Below are 23,162 nucleotides of genomic sequence, written 5' to 3' on the forward strand. Positions count from 1 at the left end.
TATATCTAACCTTCCCTTTCTCTCCAAGATCCTTGAGAAGTTGCCAATCAGTATCTGATTTTCTACATAGCAAGATTTACTTGAGAACTTTCAGTCAGGATTGTGGAAAGCATCATAGCACAGAGACGACACTGGTAAAAACGACTAATGACCTTCTACTACGGCAGACAACGAACTTTTCTCTGTACTGTTTTACTAGGTCTCAGTGCTGCATCGACACCACTGACCATACCATCCTGTACAGAGACTGGAATATTTAGTTGGCATTAAAGGAATCACACAAAGTTGGTTTAAATCATATTTATCCAATCAATCTCAATTTGTTAATGTTAACAATAAATCCTCTAAGTACGCTATAGTTAGCAATGGCATTCCACAAGGCTCAGTGCTTGGACCAATTCTATTCTCTTTATATGCTTCCTCTAGGCAATTTTATTAGGAAACACTCAATTAACTTTCATTATTATGCGGATGACAATCAATTATATCTATCAATATATCTACATCAAGCCAGATGAAACCAGTCAGTTAGCTGAACTTCAAGCATGCATAAATGATATAAAATCCTGGATGACCCACAATTTTCGGATGTTAAACTCAGGCAAAACTGAAGTTATTGTGCTGGGCCTTAAACACCTCCAAACTTCATTATCCAGGGATATAGCTACTCTGGATGGTATTGCCCTGGCCTCTGGGCACTACTGTTCACAATCTAGGAGTTTTTTTTGATCAGGATATATCCTATAACACCCATCTAAAACAAACATCAAGAACAGCCTTTTTCATCTTCAAGAGAGAAAATAGATCATATTTCTGCTGTATTAGCTTCTCTGCATTGCTTCCGGTAAAATCCAGGATTGAATTTAAAATCCTTCTCCTGACTACAAAGCTCTAAATGGTCAAGCACCATCTTATCTTGAGAGCTGTTAGTGCCTTATTGTCCCACTAGAACACTATGCTCCCAGAATTCAGAGTTACTTTTGGTTACTCGAGTCTGTAAAAGTAGAATGGGAGCCACAGCCTTCAGCTATCAGAGTCCTCTACAGTGGAATCAGCTTCCGGTCTGGGTTTGGGGGGCAGACACCATCACCACATTTAAGAGTAAACTTAAAACTCTCCTCTTTGACAAAGCTTATAGTTAGGGAGTGATGGGTCGCACCGTCTGCCTAGACCGGCGGGGAGTGTGTATAGCTGCAAACAAGGCACCCTTCTCTTCGCCGCTTCTCTTCATAGTTGTCAGATTCATCTACCATATAATTATTAATATAATAAAACTAGAGGCAGGCCAGTATAGCCCGACTAGGCATGTTTCCTTGTAACAGGGATGCTCCAAAATCATGGTTGAAGCTGTCACCGTGGTCCTGCAACACGTCCTGCAATGCCCTGTTACATTCTACTACGCTCTGCGGTGCAGTGCCCTGCTATGCCAAGAAACTACTACAAAATACTATTGTTTTACTATACTATTGTTTAGTCATTGACATTATCTTTTACTGTGACTGTTATTGCCACTATTCTTTTAAACCCTAACTGGCATGTTAGACACCGCCTACCAAGAACCTGGGTCTGTCCGAGTTTCTTCCTAAAAGGGAGTTTTCCTCCCCACTGTTGCACTGTTGCTTGCTCTGGAGGAAACTACTAGAACTTTTGGGTCCTTGCAAATTATGTGGTCTATTGTGGTCTAGACCTACTCTATCTGTAAAGTGTCTCGAGATAACTCTTGTTAAGAATTGATACTATGAATAAAATTGAATTGAAATTCCTGAAACCTTGTGTCACCTGTCCCTTGTTTATCTTGTTATCTGGTGTATTTGTCTCTGTGTTCTCTTTGTCTCTTATCTCATTGTATTTTTTTGAGTGTTTGTGTGTGGAGTCTACCCCGTTGTCTCTGTGTTCCAGTTTTTCGGTATTGTGATTAAATTCTCAAGCTCACCACTGTCTGGCTATCTCTGCATTTGGGTCCTCCAGTTCACTGAACCTCGTGACAAGGACTATTAAAATACTGGTTGTTTACAATGACTTACGCATAAACCTTGAGCAGGTGGTCATCCTTGGAGTCAGCAGTGAGAAGATCAGCGATGCTGACGACAGCACAGCCGAACGGCCTCCTGTACTGTACGCTACACAGATTCTTCTTCTCCCCTGCTCCCATTCTCCCTACCACACACACACACACACACACACACACACACACACACACACCACACACACACACACACACACACACCACACACCACACACACACACACACACACACACACCACACACACACACCACACACACACACACAACACCCACACACACACACACACACACACACACACACACAACAGTTCTGCTATAAAAGCCCAAGAGATTTAAAAGACATGTAGTGATCAGTACAATACAGAAGCAGCATCGTAACTCCCACCTATTCTTATGATATGTACAACGATGTAGACATCTTTTCGTAGATCACTGCTTCCCAAATCCTGAAAAACAGGGAAACATACCTCAGCCTCAGATTTGAGATATGTAAAATGAGCTCGAGAGCACAGACTTAGTTCTTAGTTTTCAGGGTAATAGAGCATGACTTTACTGTACATGGCTTTAAATTGCTCCCAAGCAATCGTTAAGTTATGTTCTCTACTCACCACAAATAGTGTGCATTGTCTTTCTGTCTTCTCTGGCGACTTGGGCAACCCGCTTTTATTCAGCTTGACAAAAACCTTTCACTGTACAAGAGGAGAGACAGAAGAAGGGAACACACATTTAGATGAATGGGGTCAGGAGTGATGGCTGGGTGTCATCATAAACAACTGCATCACTGCTAACAGGAACAGAATAAGGATTAGAAACAATGTAAAAATGTCAAGCTCTGAATAGTGGGTCATTGGAGAAAACACTTCAAAGTTAAGCTTCAAACCAAAGCTGTCTGGAACAGAAAAATGAGGCAGGAGAAAGACAGGCAGAGAAGAAGCTGAGGCAGAAGGATAGAGGGAGAGAAAAATACATACAAAGTTTGTATAACTGAGCCAAATCCCCACACAGAATGTCTGTAACATATCCAACAACAATTACTAGCACACGTGGCTCCTCCACGGCTGACTAAAATATCATGGATTCTCTCTGACAAGTTTAGGCCAGATTCTAGACTGTCTGACAGGTTACAACTAAAAATGTGCAATCTCAGTCTCATAACTGCCTAACTGGTTGTCATAATATTCTGGTTGTGAAGGGGCTAGACTAAGAAGACCATTATTAGCAATGTGAATACAGAGAGAAAATTAGAAAATGAATATGCTAAGTGCTGGTAAATGTCAAAGACACTTTAATGAATGTGTAATTTAAAGTATAAAATATACAGAAACTGCAACTGTATTACTCACTCGTTGGCTGCTGTTGCATTTCTTTGTACATGTAAGGAGCAGTTGGTGACTAATGAGTTGTTTGGTCATAACTGCCATGCTAATGCAAGTGCATGAAAACAAGTCGACAGCCAGGCTAACACCTATGGAAATTTCACTAAAGCAAAGTGTTGAGCTAAACTTGAAAAACAGTTAAAGCACAGACAGACAGACAGACAGACAGACAGACAGACAGACAGCATACCTACTGACTACATCCCTCTGTAGGCACAACTATGAGTCTACAGCCTTGCAAGCAGTTTTGGGAGGCTGTAATTAGGCACAGTGGTGCTTTGGTCTAAATACTAATGTCTGCATGCTAACAATGCCAATGCTAACATGCAAATTCGCTAATAAGCACTAAACAAAAAGTACAACTGAGGCCAATGGTAATGTTTTACAGGTATTTGGTCCGAAACCAAATTATTGGACAAATTAAAAAATTAACCTGATTCTGGAACCAAAATGAAAGTCAGGATCAACTAAGTTATTTCAATTCATCCTAAAAGGTCTGTACTAAATTTCATGACAATCTATCCATAGTTGTTGAGACACTTCACTCAAAGCCACAAATGTGAACCTTCTGGTGGCACTAGAGGAAACGTCAGGAGATCACCACATCAACAGGATTTATCATCTGGGAACCATGAATGTCTGTACAAAATTTGGTGGGAAACTATCCAATAATTGTTGAGATATTTCAGTCAGGACCAAAGTGACGAAACGACCAACCGACAGACAGACAAACAGACATTGCCATCCTCAGAGCTATGACGCTAGCATGGCTAAAAATAAAACTGTAAGCAACTACACTAAAACAATTGGTAAAGAAAATTGTCTAGCTTTCTGTCTAAACAACACTGAATGATACATTGGATAGTTTGCATATACTCTGCAGTTGAATTTTAGAAAATGATATTCATGAGCTTCACAGAGCAGAAAGAACTGACATGGCAACTTTGGCCTCAAATGTCCTGCACCCCGCCTCTGTGCAGACGGGAAATTAAGTGCATGTCGGGCAAAAACAGAAAGGACGGACACAGATCGCCTTTTTATTCTCTTTGTACTCCGTCCTCTCTCTCTATCTCGCATACACGCTCAAAGAGAGGCAGCAGAGGCATCCTGCTGGGCCCATCTCATCCTGGCTGGCGAGCTGAGGGCTAATCCAGTTAGGTGACTTTCACAGTCCACCGATAAGCAGAAAGAAAACCTTGTAATGCACCAGCGCCTGACAATGAGCCAAGTCTCTGGCACGGTTAGCAGTCACAAGCTACAGTAGGCCCATTCACACAAGCAGAATTTACCCCAACAGATCCTATATAACTTTACTTCTTGCTGCATACGGCTACAATGGATTAGGAAGTTTTATAATAGTCTGAGCTATTAAAAGCTCTTATTACAAGAGCTTGAGAGATCTCCATGATGTAAATAAGAGGCCAATTCTTGCACTGTAATTCAGTGTTTTGTATGTAGGGCAGTGGGCGCCCATGTTTCAATTAATTAGGATCCTGATAATTAATTATACAAATGCTTATGATTTTTCATACATGTATTCCTTCAGTAAAGTTTCCCTTTCATAGTCTGTATTGGAATGAACCAATTGAGAGGCAATTTGATTTAGATGCGGTTGTTCCTCATTAGCTGCTCTCTCTAACTTTCCACGCCATTTATCCAGCCATATGGAGATGGATTCCTATGCATTAGACATGAGACTTGCGCACGTTTTTGTGAACCCTAATTAGTGCTCTATTGTTGAAACCCCAACTGCCAATTAACAGCCACTCCTGAAAAACACAGACACACATGCATGAGTCTCTTGCACACCCTCCCCTGCCACCAACTCTCCCTCCCTCACAGCTGCAGCGTGTTGATCACCCGAGCTAAGAGGACTAGTGTCCCCAAGCGGGACCTTATCTCCCTCTATCACCGCTCGCATTAACATAACATGAATGGCCGATTTCCCTCCCCTCTGGGCCCACACGGCGCTTGCTATTCCCTCTCCTGATATCGATGATTGCATTAGGAGCTGTGCGCTCACCCGACAAGGGGGCGGAGGGGGGGATGGGATAGTGAGCGGCTGGCGTGTAAAATACTAGCTAAATTAACTGCCACTGTTGCCTCCCTCCCCTGGCAAAAAAAGCTGAATCTACCCCAGAGGCCACGTGGAAAGACAAGACAGCGAGGTGAACGGTAAGAGAGTACAGACCTACCAACTACATCCATCACTCACTGGACCTCTGCAGTTCACACAAAATAAACATAAAACACACACAAAGGCACACATGTCCAGTTATCCATGGGTGACCTTGTTAGAGTTGAGTGGAGGTAATGATAGGAGTGTGAGTATGTATTGAGAGAACAGAGTAAGGCAGTATGAAGTATGTGTGTGTGTGTGTGTGTGTTAGATCTGAAAAAGTACCACGCTTACATGGCAAAAAGAGCAACAGGATCATGTGTGATCATGGCACAGTATGCCACAGTGTTTGTCCTGCTGCAAGGCCAGAGAAGGAGCCTGTATTGAACACAAAGAAGCTACCATGGTGCAAAGGGGCTGCTGGTGTTGGCATGGTACTGAGACAACGGGTCGGACCCCCATCTGGTCTCTGACACACAGACATACAGACACACACACAGACACATATTAACACACACAGAAACCACCAGCACAGAGGGAAGTGTCAAAATGGCTCAATGCCAGGCATCTTGCACAAAAAGAGGGTGTGTGTCTGTGTTTATGTGCATGACCAGACAGTGAGAGACAACGTTGGCAAGCTGCCATTGTGAGATTTTCCTCGAAGACAGAACCACTAAGACACAATGGTTAAGGCCTCCAACTCCCTATATCCCCCAAACCTGACCAAAAAATTGTAATCAGCTGATTTAGGAAACAAACCATGAGAAATAGTTTTATATTGGTTTGTTTTTATAGTATCTATTATTATTTGTATTCAGTCTGGATAAAAGCTCATACAATCTGTATTGTATGCTGACTTGCTGAAGCTGCGGTTTGATAACTTTATAGTATATAACATTTATGGCAGAAACGACTTCAAACGCATGACAGTATATGCTTTAAGTGTAAAGCTAATTACCCATTTCAAGACTAACTGCAAGTTGGGAATAGTTGCAAAAATGATTGTCATCGTCATTAGCTTCAATATCGTCAAACCTTTTACTGTACATCAAGAATGTGAAGGTATGGACTAAAAGGAGAGAAGAGATAACATTTAAATATACCTAACAAATATAAAAGTTCTTCTGATCCACTAAAACATTGTGTTTGTGCTTGTGTGTACATATGCAGATCTTACTTGTGGTGTAGACCACACCCTTAAAACAAAAAAAGACCTTGCATACTTTTTTTTAAATAAAAATAGAACCTCTTTTTTAGGGTGTGCTAGTATTCATATCATAGAGGTAGACAATGACTCTCAATAGAAACAGAAGTGTATGCTGAATCTAAATAATGAAACAAAAAATCCCATCAATGTCACCCTTCTTCTTCTGATGTGACCCTGTGGAGCAGAGAGCGAAAGTGTCTTACACAAGCATGACATATCAAAAGAAGTTTCAGTGTTGCCATGCTCATTTTTCAACCCACTCATTTTCCTTGCCTGACGAATCCACTTGTTTGTGAAATGAAATGGAATTTCTTGGCTTTGAACTATGAAAGCAGGGAGTTTAAACACAGTCTTGTATTTGGCCGACGCCCCATCAGGAGTATTTGGGCATGTGTGTGTGTGTGTGTTGGTGTGATTGCATGCAAGCGACGTGTGCAGACTCCCAGGATGATAGGCTCTTTTATGTGGCCAGCACTGACACTTTTTTTATGCCCACTTGTATGTGTCCAAGTGCACTTTAACAACCTGCTTCATTTAATCCATCCTAATGAATATAATTAGAGCAGACTTCCTGACATCAGAAGGCAAGCCATTTGAAGTGTTGCCCTGCAATCATCAATCCACCTCACTTACATTGCCCCCAAACAGATGAGCAAGCATAAGAACTATTTAAACATTTTGAATACTGCTGCATGGTCAAAACATTTACAGTACAGAGCAATAGAAATAACAGTTGAACTTCACTACATGTTGCAAGTGGTGAAAATGTATAACCTAGGTATTAGTGGTTGAAGAAGTATTCAGATCCTTTGCTTAAGTAAAAGTTCTAATACCACAAAGTAAAAGTCCTGCATTAAAAAAAATGTACTTAAGTAAAAGTATGTAAATATCATCAGGAAAATATACTAAAAGTTTTACAAGAAAAAGTACTCAATGCAGAAAAAGTTTAGAAACTGTAAACAAAACAAAATAGTTCTGATGATCAACAAAGGGTTAATTCAGCTAATCAAGTTAGCTGCAGAAAACTGTCGGCCTGTATATTGTTAGGTAGTTTAAATTTATAATAAAACATTGTATTTTATATATGTACATTTATATTTTATACATGTGTTTTATGTGCACTGGCATCTCTTCGGTTTACCAATCCACACTCTACTTCGGTACGTACTGGGACTTGAACTAGCGACCCTCTGGTTCCCAACCCTACTCCCTACGGACTGAGCCACTGCCATCCCAGGAGTTGACGTGAAAAGAAAAGACTCCAATAAAGTACAAATACCTAAAATGTGAGTACAGCACTTCAGTAAATGAACTTAATTACATTCCACCACTGCTATGTATATTAATGTAGCAATTACCGTTAGTAGTACAAAAAGTTGATGCAATTTCCTTCACTACCTCATAGGAGTATGGGAGATTGTTTTCTCTGAAGTGTCTACCTGAGAGGCCGGTTCTCCCGTCCATCATAAATGTGGAAGAAGACTTCTAGCTCCTCCCCCAGATTGGTGCTCATTAGACTCTTCACGTGGACGAACAAGTGATGGGTGCTAGCGGGTGCAGAGGTCTCCTTCTTACGATGTCGATGTTCCATCTGCAGAGGAGAGGTGATCAGTATCAGCACAATTTTTTTATATAAGTGACTTAATCTGCAGAACCTCTAAATAAATGAACTATATACAATTGATTTAAACAACAAATATTATGCTGTTCTAATATAGGATTGAAGAGATGGATTTGCAAAGGTTAAAAAAACATTAAAATCCATAAGCTCTAAATCCTAAAAGATCCTCAAAGCTTATCAACTACAGTTAATACCAGGGAAAAAAACAACATGTGGATACATCTCTTTTAATACTGGCCAATCACATTCAAGAGCTGCTGTATTTAGTGTTGAGTTTCCGAGTCAAAGATTAATAAAATTCCCCTGAAACGCCTCACAGTTGGGAGGAGCTTTGCTGCAGATTTGCATATACTGTATATTTGAAGACTGAAGCTAAAATATAGATTTTGATGATACAGATTGAGTTAATATAGCAGACTGGCAGCACCGGGGCGAAGATGTGAGAGTTTGAGCTGTATTGTGTGATGGTTCCACTTGCTGTGACCTTGGTGCCAAAGAAACAAATTGGACACAGGAAGCACTTAATACTATACTGCACATACAGATCTGCACATAAGCAAACACTTTGTACGGACATATTTATACTTTACAATACAAGGGCTTTCACAGAAATATATAATGTTCACTCAAACACATAAAAGCACCAAAACACTTACTTTACTCTCTTACTTGTCTACCTCAAGCATTTATCGTTAAAGTGGTTTCATTATTTTCTTGACACAAAGACATAATGGTGTTGTGATTTGCCTCCCTTTCAACTGGTTTCCAAATCTTAAAGTAACAGAAAATGAAGCACTGAAATTCACACTGCAAGCAAAGAGACAGTCAAACAATGCAGTACAAAGTCTTTCGGTGCTGATATTACATGCTGTATTAAGTATATATATATCGGAAAAGTACAATAGAGCCTCAGAAAACATGGAGCAGCGTTGTGGATACCATCCAGATCAACACGCACATTGCAGCTCTGTTTATTAGAGGTTCATCTTAATCTGCTGTCAACATCCAAAAATACAAGGACAAACACACACATGCACACACAAGTGTATTTGTGTGCGCATGTGTGTGTTTGAGCACCAGATGGTCAGATGGCCATTGCCAAATTGTGCTCCACATTCACTTCTGTAGTAGGATGTAAAGAGATGAGGATGGGGGGGGGGGCAAGACAAGGATGAGTAGAAAATGTTTTTGTTTTTTTTAAATCGCAAGGGCAAAGTGTAGTAACAGCCACAGATAAGCATCACTAAGAATCAAAAGTCAAACACACCAAGGAGGAACTGCTACCAATCACTTCCAACAGTATATTAATAGAGGGGATTCTATGTAAAAAAAAAAATAGAACAAAAATAATAATAAAGCAGGATTCTTCTGTCCTGTGAAGATTTAGTTTTTGCAGAAACAACCATGTTAGAACCCTGTTGTTGGTGTATTAAAAAGTATAGGTCAACATGTTTCGGAAATACGCTCACTTTCTTTGTTGCCAAGAGTTACATGAGGAGATTGATTTCACTCCCTCCTCTCAAGCTTAGGTTAGCATAAAGACTGGAAACATGGCGACACTAGTCTCACTTTGCCAGACCCTTCTCCACAGAGCTGTGGAAGAGGAGGAGGAGGGTCTGGCTAGTCCACAGAGTCTTCCGGGATGGGAGAACAACATGCTCTGGTTTATTGCCATTTTTTTAACCAATCACAATCGTAGCCTCAGGAAGGAACTTGTTATCATGGAATATGTGTATGTTCAGTACACACGTTTAGTCGTGTGAGAGAAAACTACGAGTGGTCAGATAGGCTAGCTGGATTTACCCTGCAGAGATCTGAGGAGCAGTTAACCATAGTCCTTATAAATCCATCGGAATTTAGAATTCCAACACAAAGGAAGCCCATCTACCAGCACCTCTAAAGCTCATTAGTTAACATGGTATCTCTTGTTTGATTAATCTTAACAGCTTTTCTGTAAAGGTGTGATGCTTTTCTTGATTTAGATATTTCGGTGGAGCTTGGTGGGTTAAAAAATAAAATAAACTGGGAATTAGCATTGTCTTAAAGAAACATCTTAAGGGGATAAGAAAGTCCTAGAGGATAATAAAATAGAAAAACGGCTCTGCAAGGAAGCTGATTGGAGTTGGGGATTGATTGATTTTGACTTGGCGTGCTCATATTCCCGATTCTGAATTTGATTATTAAATATCGTAAATTGAAGTGATTGAAAACATGGGCAAACGTTCATTCAGTTTAGTTTTTTTTTTCTCAGAAATTATTACTGGTAAATATATTACTGGAATCACATGATGCCGAATTTCTGGAAAAAAATAAAGTAAAACCTGCACAACGCAAACATGGATGATCTGGAAAATACAGATTAAAGTAGTTCTTTGCTACCTTACAAATATGCAGTTTTTTCTCAAACATTGCAACATCAGTGCATTACCATAGGAGGATGATATTGCTTTGACAAAAACTAAAAGGCAACAAAATGCTTCCTCAGAGAAGGATTAAGTCTCGGAACGCTGAAATGTTTATGCCATAGTGAAATGTGAGTGAACAGTAACTGCCTAGAGGGTAAGAAGTCAATCTAAAATGCATGATATGCTTTGGAAAACAGTTGGCTGAACTCTAAATATAAACATTAAAAAAAAAAAACACTAACAGAATTCTCTAAGACTTAAACATGCTTGCAAATGACAGCACAAATCATTTTACAAGTGCAATATCTGTCAAAATGATGAATATGTTTTGTATCATCTTGACTGTTGTGCCCTATCTGAGATCCCAGAAGAAAACACGCTGGAGAACGATCTAACAACAAGGCACGGACACAGCTTTTTAACAGACTCACTTATTCTCTACACAACAGGGCAGAGCTGCTGGTTTTTGACGCAGAATGACTAGGTGTGGGAAGGCGTAATTTACGTTGGGAGACTTTATTACGTGGTTATTTTCAGTGTGTCATTGAAGCTGCCCGACTGGAGCAGAGTGTGGTTATATGACAGCTTCAGCATGACTAGACACAAAGGATAGACATGAAATGAACATAAAATGCTGTGGTAAACAAGGACCAGAGACATATCGCTGAACAGAAAGAGCCTGACTTTGTCTGCGCTTTCCCAACCGTCTCATTATTGTTCACTGGGTAATGTTTTTCTAAACTACATGAAGCAGCACCAGAGGAAGTCGGGATGCTTCTGAAAAAGAGAAAGGGCGTCAAACAGAGGTGATGGAGAATCTTCTAGTCTTTCTCCATCCCTCCATCCTACGCTTGTGGGAGGGAGACCTGTGTGACACAAGCTACAAGATACGAATGTAGCTTTAAGGCACGTATCATTTTAGTGATAACAGAAGCCACAGTGGAAATGTTACTACCACATGTCCAGGCCCAGGCCTAAGCTATCCATCACTGCTGTCTGATCTGCTACAGTTAATGAACACATCGCCCTGGGATCTAAACTCTGGTCTGCTCCGCTCACGCTCTGTACTGGACCCGCACTCCAGGGGAAAAGCAGCTGTTTTGCCTTTATAATACAGACAGGTTTAGCAGTGCTACACACACATGGGTAAGAGTTCACTGTGGGTTCCTGCCTTTTACAATTCACATAACCATTTGATCCATTGTCAATATAATTATTGATTATAGCAGCTTTAAATATTATTGTCATAATAAATCACAAAACTATTTTAAAATGGCCACAGTTTTTTGGAAAAGAATCATTTTGGGCAGTAATATCACAAAAACATCTAACTGAGATAAATGTACATTTGTGTTTTCTTTATCAAATAGTATAAATTTCATTTTGGAATCAAACTAATCATATGTAGTCCATTACGTGCCCTTTATAAAATATATGTCAATGCACTAAATGTCTTTCATTTATCCTCATTATCCTGTTTATTTCTCATTGGGAAAATATCACATAATTGCATGACACAACGCTACATTTTCCCACAGTAACACCACACACACACACACACACACACACACACACACACACACACACACACACACACAGACACACACACACACACACACACAGACACAGACACACACACACACACGGTAATCCCCATCCCCAAGTCACACCACAGCACTAGACTGAAACAAAGAAGCTGTTCTCATAAACACAGATCTCACTGAAAAATATTGATGTAATTTGAGTTCATTGTGATGGTGTGTTGTGCCTTGGTGTTTGCGAGTTTTTTTTGGTTTGTTTTTTTACGGTGACTGACAGGGGCAAACGCACTGCAACCTAATGAAATACACGCAAATACACAAAACACAAGCAAATTAAGAAAACACCTTCATAAATTTGACAACACCGTGTGCACCGGTGAATCGGTGTGCAACTGCTTTGAAATCATAGACCGTAAATATTAAATCTATGTTTATCATTATCTATGAGATGTTTGGTGGGTGTGTCGCTAATTTATTGGCTCAGGTCACAGGTGATACTCAATCAGCAGAGACGTGTCTGTAAACTCATGGTAATAAAAAAACCGACTGCTCGCTCCCCGTGGGGTCAAAAATCAAGCTGTTCCACTTAGCGCTCCCTCTAGAGGACTGGAGAATATTGGTTGTGTAATCTGGATGCAGCGGCCTTTTTGTTGTATTTGTATTTGGGGATTGTGTGCTTTTCTTTTTGCGTCGTTTTTGTATTAGCAGCACGTTTGTGTATTTGGTTGGGTTGTGTGTGTCTGCAGCGTGTTTGATAAATGCTGCTCATGTGTTTTGGCAAATTTATGAAGAGGTTTTCTTAATTTGCTTGTGTTTTGTCTATCTGCACGTGTCATTAAGTCACAGTGCGTTCGCCCCTGTCGACCACCATAGTTTTTGTACGTGGATGGCGGTAGTGAACTCCAGTCCCTTTATCTTGTCTCAGTATAGGGTAATTGCAGTCATTTGCTCATTTTGTACGCCATTTAACAAAGGTGCATTAAGCTTTCATCCTGCAATGCCTGCTTTTGTTTTGACTAACAAAAAAGAAACGGATGGATTAAGAGCTTTGATTACCACTGTGAAGGGAAAGCCGTCACAGTGTGTGTGTTTGATACAATTCTCCCCACACTGTATTAGGGCAGAGGAGTGGTTGCCACGGTAACAGCGGTTGGGGCTTGGAGAAAATGGGAAGGGGAAGCAGGGAGCAAACACTCAGGATAGGAAAGAAAGCAAGAGAGAGGCATGGAAACATTTGGAAGAGGGAGAGATTCAGAATTTTGACTATTTGACTTCCTATTTCTACATGCCCTGATGCCAGTAGCCCACTCAGTGGCTCACACTAAAACCGAGTTTGTTGTGTGTTAATAATACTGAGAAATATGTGATATATAACTGCAGAGCAGATACTTGTTCTTCTAATCACCTGCACTGCACCACTTTGCTCCCTTAATGAGGTGTAAGTTTGAGAAAAAAGCAGTTCAATATTGCGTGGAGGTTTGGAAGACCACTCACCAGTCTGTAAAGCTCTGTGACGCTGATTTCATCAGGGTCCACCATGCTGAACTCTCTCCTCGGGACCAGGTCCAGGCAGAGTTGTCTGTAACACAAAGATTCATACAGTGTACATGCAATGAGGAAGTGAATTACATACAGATCAGACACAGACAGTATTACAATGTTAGTTCATTCATATCCTAGTCTATGGCGGGCAAAACAGACAAGGTTGACTAAATTGGAATTGTTGGGTTTCTGTAAATAACATCACAGAGTACGGCCTAGACCTGCTCTTTTATGAAAAGCGCAATGAAACTGTTGTTCTGATTTGGCGCTATATAAATAAAATTGAATTGAAGTGAATTTAATTGAGCATCAACAACAAAGTTAACAACCGCACAGCATACAGACCTACACGCCAGTGCTGTCAGATCAGCGGTGTCAGTCATTTAAATAAATTTGACAGATTGTCCTCTTCTCTAAGGAACATATGAAACAAAAATATCTTCTACTATGCCCGCCGTCCACTCACTGGTCCCCCCTCTCTGTCTCTCTCTCTCTCTCTCTTATAACCCTCTATGTTACTTTATGGTTTCCACGAATAACTCTACCTATTACTTTCTCTCTCCTTTTCGTCTTCCTACCCTCCTCTAGGCTGGCCTTTTTATGTGGACCAAAGCAGCACACTAGAGTGTGTCTCCTTGTCAGCAATAAAAGAGACAGGCTTGGTCAACCATACAACAGCCCACAGCGAGGGACTGTCCACCCATCTCCTCACAATGGGCGTGCACGACTGTGTGTGTGTGTGTGTGTGTGTGTGTGTGTGTGTTGTGTGTGTGTTGTGTGTGTGTGTGTGTGTGTGTGTGTGTGTGTGTCGTGTGCGTGTGCGTGTGCGTGTGCGTGTGTGAGGACAGCCCACAGCAGGGGAATGAAGGAGAGTGAAGGGTAAGGACAGACATAAAGAGAGAATGACAGAAGTTGGGAGATTTTTATATTTTATTACTGTGGCATGGGGAGGAAAGAGAAGAAAGAGAGAGGGAGGATGGAGAGAGCGCTGTCTGTTTGAGGGGGAAAGAGATTTGATTGAGTGAGGAGTGTGTGCCTGCAGGGATGGTAGGTGACAACAAAAGACAGAGGAGCAAGGACAGAAGAAAGAGTCAGAGAGATACAGAGTCTGCGAAAGAAGAGTTAGAGAGTGGCAGAAGGCTCTAGCTTTTTTTGGTTCCAGGAACTATGGCATTAAAACTAAAGTTTTGGTCCTTGGTTTCTCCAGTCTCACAGGTGGTTTCCTGAGTTATTAAAGTGCCCATATTATGAAAAAACTTTTATTTTATTTTGTGTCTCTGGTGCTTCTACACGCATACAAACTTGGAAAAAAAACATCCATGCTGAGTAAGATACGGTTTCTGAATGTCCTCTGCCTTCAGTCTCCGGGTGAGCTGTTCAAAATCTCCACGGCTTTCTACGTCACTAGCCAAGACGAGGTGGCTAACTGTAGCATGCTATCTCGTTTTCAATAGCAAAACACTGCTACAACACACACTAGTTCTCCATATTCTACAAAAGAACTACTTCCATGTCCCTGTTCTGCAGGTATTCCACAAGTACCCCTCGTTTAGAAGATGTTTTCCAGCTAATCCTGCCTTGTACTGACCAAAGTTGGAGAAAGAGTTATCTAGCTGATGTGATCTTACCTAGCTACTGCGCATGTGCAGCTCCCAAGAAAGATTGTAAAGAAGTGACATGTCTCACTCTGTAGCTAAAACAGAGACCCAAACACACAGGGTAAAAAAAGGAAAAAATGAAACCAAACTTAAAATACAATTATGAACCTGAAAATGAGAATAATATGGCTGCTTTTAAATAGTTCCTGGCTTCCTTGTGAAGTTCCTGTCATGGATACGGGCGGATGGAAGACAGACAAAGAGCCTATATACAGTGGTGTGAAAAAGTGTTGCCCCCTTCCTCATTTCCTGTTCCTTTGCATGTTTTTCACACTTAAGTGTTTCGGAACATCAAACCAATTTAAACAATAGTCAAAGGACAACAAAGTAAACACAAAATGCAATTTGTAAATGAAGGTTTTATTAGTAAGGTGAAAAAAAATCCAAACCATCATGGCCCTGTGTGAAAAAGTGATTGCCCCCTAAACCTAATAACGGGTGGTCCACCCTTAGCAGCAACAACTGCAACCAAGCGTTTGCGATAACGTGCAATGAGGCTTTTACAGCGTCCTGGAGGAATTTTGGCCCACTCATCTTTGCAGAATTGTCCTAATTCAGTTACATTAGAGGGTTTGAGCATGAAACGGCCTTTTAAAGTCATACCACAACATCTCAATAGGATTCAGGTCAGGACTTTGGCTAGGCCACTCCAAAGTCTTCATTTGTTTTTCTTCAGCCAGTCGGTGGTGGACTTGCTGGTGTGTTTAGGATCATTGTCCTGCTGCAGAACCCAAGTTCGTTCAGCTTGAGTACACGAACAGATGGTCGGACATTCTCCTTCAGGATCTCTTGGTAGACAGCAGAATTCATAGTTCCTTTTATCACGGCAAGTCTTCCAGGTCCTGAAGCAGCAAAACAGCCCAGACCATCACATTACCACCACCATATTTTACTGTTGTTATGTTCTTTTTTGAAATGCACTATTCCTTCTACGCCAGATATACTTCGACACACACCTTCCAAAGAGTTCCACTTTTGTCTCATCGGTCCACAGAATGTTGCCTAAAGTCTTGGGATCATCAAGATGTGTTGTGGAGAAATTGAGACGAGCTTTGATGTTCTTTTTGCTCAGCAGTGGTTTTCTCCTTGGAACTCTGCCATGCAGGTCATTTTTGCCCAGTCTTTTCCTGATGTGGAGGCATGAACGCTGACCTTACTGAGGCAAGTGAGGCCTGCAGTTCTTTGGACGTTGTTGTGGGGTCTTTTGTGACCTCTTGGATGAGTCATCGCTGCGCTCTTGGGGTAATTTTGGGCGGCCGGCCACTCCTGGGAAGGTTCACCACTGTTCCATGTCTTCGCCATTTGTGGATAATGGCTCTCACTGTGGTTCGCTGGATTCCCAAAGCTTTGGAAATGGCTTTATAACCCTTTCCAGACTGATAGATCTCAATTACTTTCTTTCTCAATTGTTCCTGAATTTATTTGGGTCTCGGCATGATGTGTAGCTTTTAAGGATCTTCTGGTGGACCTTACTGTGTCAAGCAGCTCCTATTTAAGTGATGCCTTGATTGTGAACAGGTGTGGCAATAATCAGGCCTGGGTGTGGCTAGAGAAATTGAACTCAGGTGTGGACAACCACAGTTATAGTATGTTTTATCAAAGGGGGGCAATCACTTTTTCACACAGGGCCATGATGGTTTGGATTTTTTTTCACCTTTAATAATAAACACCTTCATTTACAAATTGCATTTTGTGTTTACTTGTGTTGTCCTTGACTATTGTTTAAATTGGTTTGATGTTCCGAAACACTAAAGTGTGACAAACATGCAAAGGAACAGGAAATGAGGAAGGGGGCAAACACTTTTTCACACCACTGTAAAGGATGCAAAAAAGGATTGACGTGGTTTTGGTAGTGCTTTGCATTACAAACTGCAGTTCAGAAACCAACTTTCAAATTCCTGATGTCTGTATTTTACTGATGCACCAAAAAGCAAGACTAAAATGGTTCTGGTTCACACTGTATAACCATGCAATAAAACACAAATTCCATGTGATGGATTGCTAATCTCAAGTAAGCTTCTAGATACTGGTATTTGATTTTCATACAATACTATAAAAGAATGGAAATGATTGCAGAAAGAGTGCAGAGGGCAGAAAATAAATCTTAAAACTAGTAGTAAATTTTAACATAACTATGTTTTATGACCTAAAACAAACATAAAACATAGATGTGGCCGTTTGAGATGGAGAAAATAAACTCACTCGTTGCCCCAGTCCAATCTGGCTGTGATGTGTTGCTTGACGTCCCTCATGCGGTCATGGGTGAGATGGCCCACCAGCACCTGCCTCCTCAGGTCCAGGATTTCATTCATCACATGCCAAAGTCGGTGGAACAAATCCCCTTCATTCTCTGCAGAAATAGGAAACAGTAGGAGGGACGGAGAAGGAAAGAACGAGTGGAGAAGCACAGGAAGTCAGTCAAAGGCGGTGATTGAAAGGGAAATTTGCCAGAAGGAAACGTGAAATGAGGGTGACAGACAGAGGGAAAGACACAGATAAGATGAAAATATACAGTTGCATCGAGCAACCCAAAAACATAAGTGAAAACAAAGTGACAGAATACACATTAGTGAGCCAAATCAACATTGAGAGGAACAGAGCAACCCACAGAGAGAAGCAGACAGAAGGATTTAAATGGATTTGTGCAAATTAGCTCGAGTGTCCTGCTGCTTTTTTTGCCGCAAATGTATGCACTTTGATCTGCAAGTATTCATCAGCTCAATTTAATCAGCACCCCAGATAGCTTAATAGGCCACAAACACAATCAATCCAACTAATGAATGTGTATGAAAGGCTTTGACTGTTTGCGGCTGACGAATTACCCAGGGCCAAATAAATTCCCTTCGTGAGAAACCTAAAGAAGGCAGCTTCGCTTAGATGGTAGTGATATTCAAAATTGATGCATGTGTGTGTGTGTGTTTTGTGTGGATACTCACCACATAGAGTTGTTTCCACATGGCACCCCAGTCTCGCAACGTTGATGTCATCTCTGTGATGACGGAGTCTTCAACAGGGATGACTGTCTCAAATTGCCTACAACATAGAAAAAAGAGTTCAAACCTCTACAAAGACAAACAGGAAAGGGAGGGGAGGAAAAAAATGGCATTACTTACCCTTTATTCTTAACGTGGGCATTCTTCAAGTGGATGTAGCTGGATGGGAAGATTCCCTTTGAGCAACAGAGAAAACAGGTTAATGAGAAGTGTTTAAAATGTTCAGCAAGTCATTCTGTTAGCATGTGGCTAATATGATGCAGATATCAATACAGTGCTAAGTGTGTTTATGGGTTAAAAGAAGTACAGCGGAGGAAGATAGTAGTAGACAAAGAGATTAAAGCAAGTAGCATTGGGAGACAAAAAAAGATGAACGTTTGTGTATGTATGTGTTTTTGTGCGCCCTGTTTGACGCTAATAAACCGCAAGTTGATCCCTATTGAATTGGGGAGATCAAAGCGAACTTATGCTTAAGTATCTGAGGATAAATGCTACACACTTGCACAGACAGAGACTCTGAACACACACCTACAGTAACACTTTACTCCCAACTTGGTTTATGTTATCACGTTCTCCTACACAAGAGCTTTTAAAAGCCACATCTATAACTGTCAGTCTGGGTTTTTATTTTCAAACTATAAGAAGAAAAAGGCTTAATGGTGTCAAATGGTGTTGTATTTCAGATATTTATATTAAACCAGATTAAATTAAATTAAAAATTTAAACCAATTATGAGTGAAACTGTATGTAATTGATTTGCTTATAACCTTATGTCTTCTGTGAAAAATAGTCTATTATCAGACAAGTTGTTTTTGTGAATCTTGATTTCATTAGACTTATATTTAGGTTGAAGTTAAACAGAGCTCTGCAGGAAATGACATGATGTCACTTAACTCCACATAGACCTACAACCTTTTTAATTGCTGACATTTGGAATTTTAGCTGGTAAATAAAAGAACAAACGATGGTTCCATTCTATTTAACTGTCCAAAAAAGCCTGGCCAGTGCTAGTGGAAGGCAGCCATTATTCCATTTCCTGCTATGGCATGTCAGGATATCTGTCATAACGAGGTCCCACTCAAACAGGTGCAGCAAAACTAAAAGGAGTGAGAGGGACGCACATCACCACACAGTTCAACTCTTAAACAGGTAAAATAATTAAAAACACCTATGTGGACCAAGGTGTGTAAGGTGTTTAACACTTAGACCCTGTTGACATGTACATGGTTATTTTAAAAAACTGAGAAATCTCCTTCGTTGTGCCCTTCATTTACACGCAAACGGAGAATTTGCCTTTGAAAACAATTCTTTCAAAAACGCCGACCAGAGTGCAGGTTTTGTAAATCTTCTTTTACGTGTTTGCATGTAAACTGAGACAAACTGAGTTTTAGGCAGCCAAGGAAGTGAGGAAGAGATAGAGCGGAAGGGATTTTTGCTTTTGTTGCTATTTTCAGGATTCTGATTGGCTAACGTGGGCTTGAGCTCTCGTTACACTGACTACAGGTTTGGCATGCTCTTGACGCATATATACACAGGTACGTGTAAATGACACTTTCTGAAGACGTTATTTTGAAACCGGTTGAAATGTCCGTTATGAAAATAGCCAGCCACGTGTAAACATAGTCTTAATGGATACGGGGGCAGCAGCAAAACCATGTGGCTTATGTGTCCAACATGCTGAGCACCTTTACCACACACGAGTTAATCTGCCACTGAGAGTTGTCATCTCGCTGGTGAAAGTGCTAGTTGAGGCTAACATGATAAGCCTGGGGGACACTTTTAACATTTGAATAAGGTTACAAATGAGTTCTAGGCAAACGGAAGACGCGCAAAACACACACACACAACACCTTACCTTGATATTTGGATTCTTCAGGATGAATCCTCGGAACCAGCCTGCAGAAACAAAGCACCATGTCACCATTTCCAACACATCACTAGGAATAATACACCTTAAAATCGTTATATCTGGCTTTGACTGCTCGACACAAGAAGAGAAAGTGGAGATGTGTGGGATACTAAACTTTAATAGGAGAAGGTGTGTGTGTGTGTGTGTGTGTGTGGGTTGTGTGGTGTGTGTGTGTGTGTGTGTGTGTGTGTGAGAGAGAGAGGAGAGAGGTTGTGTGGTGATTAATAACATGACCAAATCCTTCTGAAGCTGTATGTACAGTGGGGTTCGAAAGTGGGGCACCCCAGGTAAAAAGTGTATTAATGTGCATAAGAAGCAAATAAAAGATGGAAAAATCTCCAAAAGGCAGATAAGGGGGATAAGGCTCCAGACCAACTGGAAGAAAGGGAAATAAAAAAAAAATTAACAAATCAAATACAGAAAACAAAAAAATGGCGTCTGCAAAAGTTTGGGCACACTGCAGAGTTAATACCTTGTTCTGCCCCCTTTGGCAAGTATCACAGCTTGGAAACGCTTCTTGTAGCCAGCCAAGAGTCTTTCAATCTGTTTGAGGTATCTTCACCCATTCTTACTTACAAAAGTCTTCCAGTTCTTGAGATTTCTGGGCTGTCTGTCACGCACTGCTCTTTTAAGGTCTATCCATAGATTTTCAATCATGTTTAGGTCAGGAGATTGTGAAAGCCAGGGCAAAACCTTCAGTTTACGCCTCTTGATGTAATCCACTGTGAATTTTGAGGTGTGTTTAGGATCATTATCCATTCGTAGAAGCCACCCTCTTTTTAACTTCAGCTTTTTCACCGATGGCATCAAGTTAGCGACCAAAATTTGCTGAAATTTTATTGAATCCAGTTTTCCTTTTACTCGTGAAATGTTCCCTGTGCCACTGGCTGCAATATAACCCCAAAGCATGATTGATCCACCCCCATGCTAACAGTTGGACAGAGTTTCTTTTCATAAATTCTGTGCCCTTCTCTCTCCAAATGTACCTTTGCTCATTCCGCCAAAAAGTTCTATTTAACCGGTCCACAGTTGTTTCCACAACGCATCAGACCTGTCTATGTTCATTTGCAAACTTCAAACACTGATTTTTGTGGTAAGGACGTAGAAGAGGTTTTCTTCTGATGACTCTTCCATGAAGACCATGTTTGTTTAAGTATCACTTTATAGTGGAATGGTGTACCACAACTCCAGTGTCTGCCAGGTCTTTCTGGATGGATCGAGCAGTCAAACCTTGGGTTTGGACTTGCTTTCCTCACAATCCTGCGAGCTGTTCTGTCTGATATTTTTCTTGGTCTTCCAGATCTTGCTTTAACTTCCACTGTTCCTGATGACGGCCATTTCGTAATTACATTACGAACAGAGGATATTTGCATCTGAAAACCCTTTGCTATCTTCTTATAGCCTTCTCCTGCTTTGTGAGCGTCATCTATTTTCAGTTTCAGTTTTCTAGACAACTGCTTAGAAGAACCCATGGTGCTGATTGTTGGGGCAAGGTCAGATGAGTCTGGGCATTTAAAACCTTAAGAATGAAATCATCTGGTCTTTCCAGACGATGATTGAGAACAATCCATGATGCTGTCAGGTCTCAGCTTTCCAAAGGGGACGGTGCATGCTAGAAACTCTGCAGGGTGCCCAAACTTTTGCAGGTGCCATTTTTTTGTTTTCTGTAATTTTGAAAGTGTAAATGATGGAAATAAAATCTAACTTTTTGTGAGATATTATATGAATGTCTAATCTGTCATCTGATGCCTTTTGGAGATTTTTCCATCTTTTCTTGGCTTCTTTATGCACATTATTAATTTTTTTTTACCTGGGGTGCCCAAACTTTCGAACCCCACTGTACATATAAGCCTAATAAGCCTCCTAGACATTTATTTTTGTTCCAATTCCATGTCATGTGAAAAGGGACTGAGACATAAACGGATTGCTGACTGGGTATCTCACTGCCAACTGAATAACTTTCCACTGCCAATAATAATTTCCACCACCACCATTTTAGATTTTTCCATACGTCATAGAAGCACTCAAGTGCATTGGGGTACTAAGTAACTTGTTGGTTGTTGTTTGTTTAGCAAACTTTGTTCCCACTGACCACAGGCTAATGCACAGCAGAGTGAAGAAACAAAGCAACCAAAGACCCTGTTAACCTCACTATGATTATATCATAGCAACTGTGAAAAGAAAAAAAGAGACAGAAAAAAAGGTGATAAAACTGTGGCTTGCATACGCTCAAAACACTTCAATCTGGCCTCAAGCCAAATCCCAGAACTGATAGAAACAATCTAATACATTTATATCGGAGGCTTTTCCAGACTGACGGTTTAAGCTCATCCCAATGTTGCAGTCATGTAAGTCCTCTAGATAAGAGCATTAGCTAAATAGCTCAAATGTAAATGCATTAGATTTTCTAATCATGTGGGTGTTGCTAGAGCATCTGTGACTTAGGTAGTATTTTCTCCTGATTTGTTTCCAGGCATGTATGATCAGAATAGCATTAAGTATTTGTCTGGGTTGCATGGTGATTCCCAACCGCATTGGATTAGGAACTAGGGTAGGATACATGTACAAGGATACAGGGAGTATGTAAAGATTGAAGTGGCTCAGTAGTTTGAAAAAATATGATGCTGATCTTTTGAAAATGAACAACAAGTAAGCTCCCTGCTACAATAGGCTGACTGTACAACTCTCACCTCAACTAACCTTAACAGCTGAACCCTGAATCCTCATGTTGTGATGTAAAAAACAAAAACCTAGTTAACAAGGGAG

The 23,162-nt window shown here is 40.7% G+C and overlaps 1 protein-coding gene and 1 long non-coding RNA gene across 2 annotated transcripts; both read right to left on the reverse strand.

Annotated features, from left to right (window-relative positions):
- Positions 1-1,814: 1,814 nt before the first annotated feature.
- LOC116675924 (dedicator of cytokinesis protein 4-like) lies at positions 1,815-17,838 on the reverse strand. The gene is made up of 7 exons (XM_032507404.1): positions 17,697-17,838; positions 13,789-13,873; positions 8,167-8,318; positions 2,634-2,714; positions 2,411-2,471; positions 2,021-2,157; positions 1,815-1,824 (listed from the first exon to the last, which is right to left on the reverse strand). The coding sequence occupies exons 1-4, from the start codon at positions 17,804-17,806 to the stop codon at positions 2,693-2,695; spliced, it is 369 nt and encodes a 122-aa protein (XP_032363295.1). The 5' UTR covers positions 17,807-17,838; the 3' UTR covers positions 1,815-1,824; positions 2,021-2,157; positions 2,411-2,471; positions 2,634-2,692.
- Positions 17,839-18,454: 616 nt separating this feature from the next.
- On the reverse strand, positions 18,455-20,388 carry LOC116675925 (uncharacterized). Its single transcript, XR_004328566.1, has 3 exons — positions 20,343-20,388; positions 18,608-18,663; positions 18,455-18,527 (listed from the first exon to the last, which is right to left on the reverse strand). It is a non-coding gene; the product is annotated as an uncharacterized LOC116675925 (long non-coding RNA).
- Positions 20,389-23,162: the final 2,774 nt, after the last annotated feature.

Source organism: Etheostoma spectabile, unplaced genomic scaffold (genome assembly GCF_008692095.1).
Source record: "Etheostoma spectabile isolate EspeVRDwgs_2016 unplaced genomic scaffold, UIUC_Espe_1.0 scaffold00002481, whole genome shotgun sequence".
Lineage (NCBI taxonomy): Eukaryota > Metazoa > Chordata > Actinopteri > Perciformes > Percidae > Etheostoma > Etheostoma spectabile.

Excerpts from the sequence above, each read along its gene's own strand:
- LOC116675924 (XM_032507404.1), bottom strand. The coding sequence starts at position 17,806 with ATGAATGAAATCCTGGACCTGAGGAGGCAGGTGCTGGTGGGCCATCTC. Across the intron at positions 8,319-13,788 it reads TCACAGAGCTTTACAGACTG|ATGGAACATCGACATCGTAA; the intron begins GTGAGTGGTCTT and ends TCTCCTCTGCAG. Across the intron at positions 2,715-8,166 it reads CGGGAGAACCGGCCTCTCAG|TGAAAGGTTTTTGTCAAGCT; the intron begins GTAGACACTTCA and ends CCTCTTGTACAG.